The sequence below is a fragment of the Saccostrea echinata genome, unplaced genomic scaffold (genome assembly GCF_033153115.1).
Source record: "Saccostrea echinata isolate AGI-Se365-2 ecotype Australia unplaced genomic scaffold, CSIRO_AGI_Sech_v1 ptg000029l, whole genome shotgun sequence".
In the NCBI taxonomy this organism is placed as follows: Eukaryota; Metazoa; Mollusca; class Bivalvia; order Ostreida; family Ostreidae; genus Saccostrea; species Saccostrea echinata.
In genome coordinates this window covers 7,122,916-7,131,809 of record NW_026889778.1, presented here as the reverse complement: position 1 = coordinate 7,131,809, position 8,894 = coordinate 7,122,916, and the positions used below count along the sequence as shown (strand labels likewise).

General features: G+C 32.1%; 1 protein-coding gene across 1 annotated transcript; it reads right to left on the bottom strand.

Annotated features, from left to right (window-relative positions):
• Positions 1-5,225: 5,225 nt before the first annotated feature.
• On the bottom strand, positions 5,226-8,489 carry LOC133194422 (uncharacterized). The gene is made up of 4 exons (XM_061330382.1): positions 8,430-8,489; positions 6,591-6,666; positions 5,915-6,084; positions 5,226-5,559 (listed from the first exon to the last, which is right to left on the bottom strand). Exons 1-4 carry the CDS (start codon positions 8,482-8,484, stop codon positions 5,423-5,425), a joined length of 438 nt encoding a protein of 145 aa, XP_061186366.1. The 5' UTR covers positions 8,485-8,489; the 3' UTR covers positions 5,226-5,422.
• Positions 8,490-8,894: the final 405 nt, after the last annotated feature.

The following is an 8,894-nucleotide window of genomic DNA, read 5'->3' as shown; positions in this document are numbered from 1 at the left end:
CTTTGTGTTTGATAAGGACAATAAACATCATGTGACAAGGAAAATTAAACATGTGCTATCACTTATAAGTTGAGAAAATTATTGCGTTTGTGGGTATCTTCAAGGGTAATTTCCAATCACCAACAATCCGAAGGATATTTTCGACTATTGCTTCCAAACTTTTTAATTACAAGAAAACTTTATAGGGCCTTGATATCGAATATCTGAAACATAATCCTCCATCGTGTTCATGTTCTTCTTCACCCTATAACTATAGTCCTGATGGACACGTTATTACTGGTGACGTAAATATGGTTAAAAATAAGAACCTTATATCACTAATTTTAAAAGGTCCTAAATATAGGGAACCCTGATCCTTCAACTGGCGTCGGAATTTCATAAATATTATGGATTCTGTAGAGGATTATGCTAGGCGATGGGCCAGACATGAAAAATAAGACATTGACACTTTGTCAGAATGGATTAAATGTATCAGATGTATGTTAAAATCGCGCATCAATATTATGGATTCTGTAGAGGATTACGCTAGGCGATGGGCCAGACATGAAAAAGAAGACATTGACACTTTGTCAGAATGGATTAAATGTATCAGATGTATGTTAAAATCGCGCATCAAAAGATTGAGGGGCAATATGAGAACCATCTATCCTTCTGTATTCAATAATCCAGAAGTGAAAATAGAATTAGATAGATTACATGATCAGTACGTGCTGGTCCCTGCTGACAAAGCAGGTAACAACATTGTCTTTGTTTGTAAGGCTCATTATATTAAATGTATTTTAGAGGAACATGGATTTAATTCTACAAGTGGTAATCCAACTTATACTCATAGTTCCCTTTCTAAGGAAGATATTCTTCAAAATCATATGTCAGTTTTGAATATTTTTAATATTCCAAACAACCAAAATAAATTTGAATTACCATATTTATATTGGATTCCGAAACTTCATAAAAATTCTTACAGATATACGTAGCATGTCCTAGTAAATGTTCAACCAAGCCCCTTTCTTCAGTCCTTACTAAGATATTAACAGTAGTGAAAGAGAAACTTCAAGAGTACTGTGCAACAATATATTGGAGAAGTGGTGTAAATCAGATGTGGATACGTACTGTGCAGCAATGTATTCGAGAAGTGGTGTAAATCAGATGTAGATACTTAAAAATTCCAAGGAACTTTTGGAAAATTTGAAATCACATGATTTTACCAAAATCAACAGCTTAAAAACATACGACTTTTCAACTTTATATACAAGCATTCCCCACGATAAATTAAAGTCCAGGCTTTTTGAAATCATTGACAGCTGCTTTTTCAATAAAAACTGAACTCGTATATTTACTTACCTTGTCATTGGTCATTAGCAAAATTGTTTTGTTAAAAAACATTTTGATTGTACACACAAGTACTCTGAAGTTGACATTAAAAAGATGCTTGAGTTTCTGATTGGCAATATCTATGTGGTTTTTGGAGACCAGGTCTTCCAACAATCTATTGGAATTCCCATGGGTACCAATTGCGCCCCGTTATAAGCAGACCGTTTTTTGTATTCACATGAAGCCTTCAACTCGACATTTAGATATATCGACGACGTATTGTCAATTAACAATGGCTATTTCTTTTCTAATGTTGATACGATATATCCCGGTGAGCTTGAGATAAAAGATACCACAGAGTCTGACACATCTGTTTCATATTTGGATATTTTACTTGAAAAAAAAACTTTAATGGTAATCTAACAACCAAGCTTTATGATAAACGTGATGACTTTAACTTTTCAATCGTCAACTTCCCTTACTTATGCAGCAATATACCTTCATCACCTGCATATAGTGTATTTATCTCTCAGTTGATTCGATACGCAAGAGCATGCTCTACGTATGTACAATTTCTAAAACAGGTAAATTATTGACAAACAAGTTGATGAAACAAGAATATCAGCTGTCTCGTTTAAAGTCATCATTTCGTAAGTTCTACGGTCGATACAATGACCTTGTCAGCAAATACAATTTATCATTGAGTCAATTGCTGACTGACGTTTTCATACTGATTGTTAGGCCATTATTTACACACTGAATTGTCGACGGATTTTTCCGTTATTTCCCGATCATGACAAGGAGCACACGGCGGGTGTGACCCGTCGGCAGGGGATGCTCACTCCTCCATTGCACCTGATCCCACCTCTGATGTTTGGAGGTCCGTTTTTGCTCTGCTCCTATTTTGTATTGTTTAATGGACTTTTATACTCGATTACTCTTCGTTATTTCCATATATTTCATTCCTTCTAAACACAGTTTATCAGTTTTCGCGTACAAAATTTGAGATATTAGATTCATTTTTGTGTACGATTACTCTAACTGAACATTCCTTTTTCTCGTGTCACGGAAAATATTTCGCTTGGGAATATTGTGTACGTGTATTGTTTTCCCAGAAAATTTGAATTAAAGGTCAGATTCACGGTATAATTGCTGCCTTGATACATGTACATGTACCTGGTAGCTTGTAAATAAACACGGATATTTTACAGTCGAACAATACATGTTCATATTCATCCTGGATGTGTATGATATTCCACATTTTCTCCTTCGGTGACCAATAAAATACTATTTTGATTCCTAACATTAAAGTCTTAAGAAAAAAAAACCCTGAGTAACATTATTTCAAAAAGAATATTTTGTACTCTTTTGCATGTTTTGAGTGAGTGCTACTTTTTTCATAAAAGAAATTAATATAATTATATTTGTTCACATATTTCTTTTTTGAAATTTCATCGATCAAAAATACAAAAACGGTTCATATAATGCCCCCAAATTGCTTACAATAATTTATGGATTTTTTGCATAAAAATGATTTTTTTTTTTGGAACCTATCATTTAATGTTTGCTGTCATTTTCTATGTTCAGTGACATTAAGCGAGGTTTTGTGTGAGCGTAAACCATTTTTTGGAATATGTTTTCAATCTGCATGAAATTTTCAACCTTCAACATATGAAATACAATCATGCAATAATGCCATATTTCCTTTCGTTTAATTCGTTTTGATAAGAACTTAATAGCCATTAATTTACACTGTTGTTCGGAAAAGTTATTTTATGGCATATATATCATATTACTAGATGACTGAAGTATTTCTGCTGGTTATTACCAAAGTGATTTGTTGTGATTAATCAATATCGTCGAAAGTAGCTCTCAAGCAGTCAAAAGAGCCGTTGATTGTCAAATTACTTCTCTGGCATCCGTACTTCTCAGTTACTTGGTAACGGAAATTTGAATGGACAGCTGGAGTGCTATATTTGTAATAAGCAATCGCATGTCAGTTTTTATTTATTCTTCAAAATGTCTTGTTTACATTTTCGCATACATTTGGCATAAGTGTTTTTTTTTTTTTTTATTTATACTTGCTTCGAATTATATAAGGATTATATAATCATTTCACTTCACTTGAAGTCAATAATTATAACAGTTGAAGTTTGATATATAGTATATTTGCCTCATCGATACATATATATAAATTGGGGAAAATTCAAATCTATTCAGTAAACAGATTAAGCACAAGCTTACCTGGAAATTTTACTATGATTTATTTCTAATATATATTTTGTATTTATAATTTTTTTTGTATTTTTTATTTTAATTCTAAAATGTCTTCCATTCGTTATGACTGATTTTTTAAAAAAATGTTTCAATTTTTATTGTACATGCATGTATATTTCATCTGTACAAGATGGCAGATTTGCTATAGAAAACAATTAGAATTCTTATACATTAATAAACATTATAGAACACAATTAGTGTTTTATATCTCACAAACTGAAATTTATGTAATGAAACTAGATAATATTCAAAAGGATATTACAGAACACAAATTAATAAAAATTTAAGAAAACAATTTTTAAAGTGTACATTGCAACGCAATGGACAACTATTCATAAGAAAATGGAAAAAGATTTCAGTTTTATATTTGACATATCAGATGATATCAATCCAAAATGATAACAGCAATGATGCTGAAGGTATGCAAGTAAGTCGACGGTCTCTTATCATCATTTTTACTTTCATTTCATGCTCTGCACAGTTGTTTTTCACTACAAACAAGAGATAATTATGCACTTAACCTGTACGAGAGTTTTTTTTAATTGTCAGATCTTTGTTATTTCAAGATGTTTGTAGAACCTATATCTAAATACTTGTGACTTGTTGACAGGGGATGCTGAGTCCCCCATGGCACATGATCCCATCTTTAATGTTCATGGGTCAATATTTGCTCTGCTTCTTTTACTGTGCTAAACGACAACAAAATTTCAATATGTTCTCACTAGACAGTGGACATCAAATACCTCCCATCGTTTGGAAATATTGAGATAACAGAATTTTAACTTGTACCGTTATATTGATGTATTTTATATATCATATTTTCACACAATTAAAGAAATAAATTAGATCTAAACAGGTTATGCATTTTTAAAATATACGTAAAGGTCAAGTCAGTTCCGGCGTAATAGGCATCAACAAAGAAAAACAAGTCCTCTGCTAACATTTTTTACTCAATTCAACTTTTCGTACATGCAAGATCTTACACGATTCTAAGATAAGAGCATCTTATTTTATTGTTCATGTGGAAATCAAATTTTAGTTCAGCTAAAAGTTTTGCTTAATTTCTTCGTTGCATTCTATTTTGCCGACATGTTTCGAAGGTTTTTTTTAATACCCCCTCGCCCTTGAAATGCGGGCGGTACATAGTTATGTGAGTGTCTGTCCTTCCGTAGGTGTACCCATCTCTTATCCGAAACTTTTCGTATACCACTTCATAAAATTTAAGAAGACTTTCACAGAATCTTCTTTACATAGTGCCATTGTGCACCATTTATTTTATTTTTTTTTTATCTGGCAGATACATAGGGATACCAATAACAAATTATGGACACTGCCATTCTCCCTCTGATGAGTTCCCATCTCCTACTCGCAGCTCCACCTATACTAATGAGAAAAAAACCCTGTCGGTTGAGACTTTCACAAATTTTTTGTTACATAGTGCCATTTGCCCACCTCCTGATTGGTCTGATTGGACATATATTTGCGGTTTCCGGTAGCAAAACAAGGACTTTGGCATTATACTCATATAAACCGGGATGTATCGTTTAGTGAGCTCTGTGCTCGAAGTACCTCGATTTTTTCCCCAATCAACAATATTGTAAAAATATTAGCATGATTGCTTAACTTGTTCCAGTTAATAACGAAAAAAATAATTTTAATGATATAAAATAGATAGAGCATATGATTACAAAAATGTAATTTTACTATTTTTTTAAAAGGTAAGAATCATTGTATGTTATTCATTTTGAAATTAATAACATTTTTATATATGGCACAAGTGTAATTATGCAATGCTGTATTTATTTCACAGAGAGTTTTTTTTTCATCTTTGAGTTTATTTGTAAGGTGGTGGGGGTTGGTATCCAGTCTGGGGAGCTTGCTGTTGTGGAGGATATGTGTTCTGTGGGTAGGCGAGCTGGGTCCCCGGAGGATAAGCAGCTGTATTGACATAACCACCTCCATATTGCACACCTTGTAGAACAAAACAAAAAAAATGTCATTGAGTGTCATGAAAACGGTCTTTGACATCGTCTAAGTATTTCTCATATATCATTAAACAATGTTAGTTTGGGTTTTCAATTTGATTTTTGTTGTTTGTTTTGGAATATTTTACCTGCTTTTTCCACTCTTCTTTTCATGAGTTGTTTGTTGTGGCCTTGTAGTTGCATAACATTATAGTGTAACGACATACACAATCATGTCTTACAATAATCAAAAACTGATATCAAAAGATGTTTAATTTCATATAAAATTAAAACTGATTCGTGGAAATTCTTAGAAGAATTAACATATGAAATTTCTGATAGCTTAGGATTTATCTACAAACCTCCAGTTGTGGTGGAAACGACGGCTACATTGGATCCAGCTGGTTGGAGTACTGTACCCCTAGCCGCTAGACGGCGTGGTCTGATGCAGCAGAAAAAGACCAATAGTCCAACAAGTGTTGCTATGCCAATCAATGTTCCAATCACAGCTCCCACGATGGTACCAACGGGTCTTTAACAAAGGTGAGAACAAGGTTACGATATTGAACGTGCTTCTTTATAAATATGTTTGTTCTAATTTATATTCCTTGTCAATTAGGAAATTGTAAAGAGTTAACTTACTTAATAATGCATTCATATTGACATTTTACATACCCCCTTTAATGACTGCATATAAAACCTTTACATTTACAATAGACGGTTAAGGCATTGTTCATTTCTTTTCACTTCGTCCCCGGTGGCACAGTATAAAATACAACGGAATTATAAGCCTCCAATGTATTCACCCTTCTGACAAACTCCTACCTTTAATGGCTATTAATATTATTTTTTCACGAACATTGAAGCTTTCTTCCTGTATTTTGATCTGTTTGAGTTATTTTTATATTTTTCAAAGTGTTTGCCTGTGGATTGTCTTTGATAAGAAACAACGAATGTATTACAGCAAAGGTCCGACAGGGTTAATTTGATAGAAGTGCAAACTATAGTCTGTATAGAACATGAATAAGACTTGCTTACACATAGTAGTATGAGCAGTAAAAGTCGTAGGAACCAGAGTAGTAGTAATAATAGCAATAACGGGCTTCTACCACATCTAAAAAAAGAAATAGAAGTTAGTCGTGCCAAAGCAGTGAAAGAACAGTTGACTTTCACAACATTTGAAAAAGAAAACAGTCCAAGTCATTTAAATGAAAATAATGTTTTTGTTTCCTGCCTCACATTGAGAAGACTACACACAATAGACATGCTATTCAGAAGTATATTTAGGACAAGGAGTCGACAAGAATAAGTTATATATTAAAAAAAGAAATCAAAAAAGGGAAAAACAAACAAACAAAAACAAAACAAATCAAAAACAAAACAAACATCAAAATAAAACAAAACAACAGAAATACACACACACACTCAAAAAAGAAAAAAAAAAATGGAAATTTTGATGACCATTTTTTATAACTTTTTAAAATTAATCTTATGCAAGGTAAAAAAAAATACAATAAAAATATATCCAAATAAATCAAAAGTGCTTTAATAATACAGTTATTATCATATTCATTTTTTAACTTAAAGGAGAGATAACCCTTCACCAAGCTATGTTTGATTCTGGCGTAGTAAAATGACCTCGCAGCGATATGACGTCGACTTTGAAATGCTTTGCTTGATTTCTTACTTTTAATTAAAAATTTATTTGAACTCCATAAAATACAAAAATCACCAAAAAAAAAAAAAAAAAAAAAAAAAAAAAAATTAAAAACATAAAATTTTTCTTTTTACAACTATTTTCTGTCACAGTCTTAAGGTAATTTGAATGCTGACGTCTTAATTTTTTTTTTCATTATTTACGTTAAATATATAACTACGCTTTGTGTTCTATATCCCCAGACTGACTTTTTTAACATGCCCGTCGTATGCATGTAAAAATATGACCACCATTCCACAATACCTTGAATTTTTAACGTTTTCAAGTTGGCGTAAGGATTTCATTGTGCACTGTTAATATTTGCCCAGGGTAGCATCCTAAGGTGCAAATGATATTTTTACATTTCCAGGTTGTGAATTTAGTGTGTTAACGATAAATTAATCTATCTTAAATATGACATCGTGAAAAGAAGGAGTTTTTGACATTATAACGTTGAATATATAAACCTCAAAACTGCTAGGCTAAACAACATGTCCTTATACCCCGGGACAAATGATTCAAAATCACACCATGGAGCAGTTCTTTGTATATTATTGGTACAATGATTTTAAGTACCCCAGGTAACGGCTACAAAAATATTAACTTTCAATCCTTAGAACCACATTCCAGATATGTGACGTATGAAGGAAACTACATAGCAAATCAACCAGTATTCTATTTTACCATTAATGAACATTATCAAGCTAAACAAAGTTTCTTTACAGGCTGAATTTTTAAAGATAATGGAATGCCATTCTTCATGCAGAGTCATGTCAAATTTAAAACCCACAATAATACTGAATCACATATCTCTCGTTATTGTTATCTTTTACAGGAAAACAAGCTGGTAAACATTTGTTATCTTAATAACATTGATTGTAGCTATCTAAAATTCCTCTTTATACACTGGTTTAGTTTTTTCGAACTGTTCAATGAATTGTTTAAATTAATCACACGAATTATATAAAGTTTTAAAAACAAAGAAACCAGTTTTACAATCGCTGATTAGGGGAAATGCTTAGTTTTGCTTCCAGATCTGTACCCATTTAAAATTACTTCTGGAAAAATCGGCATATTTCCTTCCTTAATTATTTTAGCATTTTATATATTATATCTAACTGAACATTTTCTAATCAATATCATTCCTTGAATATTGGATCACTAAAGAAAACTGGACTTACCCAAGAATAAAATGCTGGCGAATACGCCAAGAAGACTTGCACGACAAGACGCCATTTTGTTTTAGATAAGAGCAGCAAACATCACATGACTGAGAAAATATTTAATAGATCGCTTGTATTAGATCGAAAGAAACTGATAATAGTTAAAGGTATATGATCTAGTCTCCGTACACCAACAATGCAAGGAATATCTTTAAAATAGCTGAATAATTTTTCAATCATTGTTTATCGTGGTACAACATCTGAGAAAAAAATGTTATGGTAACATGTAAGTAAATCCTTGCAATGCAAGAGTGGTATAATTTTTGTCCCTGCTTAAATATAGTGTTCTTCATTTCGTCCCTTAAACATAATACTAGATAAGTATTCATCGTTTTATTAACGAGACCAGTTAAGTTAACTACAAGTTAAAAACAAGTTATTTTATTTTCCTCTCAGTTTGCATTCAACCCTGATAAGAAGCTT

Excerpts from the sequence above, each read along its gene's own strand:
- LOC133194422 (XM_061330382.1), bottom strand. The coding sequence starts at position 8,484 with ATGGCGTCTTGTCGTGCAAGTCTTCTTGGCGTATTCGCCAGCATTTTA. Across the intron at positions 6,667-8,429 it reads CGCCAGCATTTTATTCTTGG|ATGTGGTAGAAGCCCGTTAT; the intron begins GTAAGTCCAGTT and ends TTCTTTTTTTAG. Across the intron at positions 5,560-5,914 it reads CGTTTCCACCACAACTGGAG|GTGTGCAATATGGAGGTGGT; the intron begins GTTTGTAGATAA and ends TTGTTCTACAAG.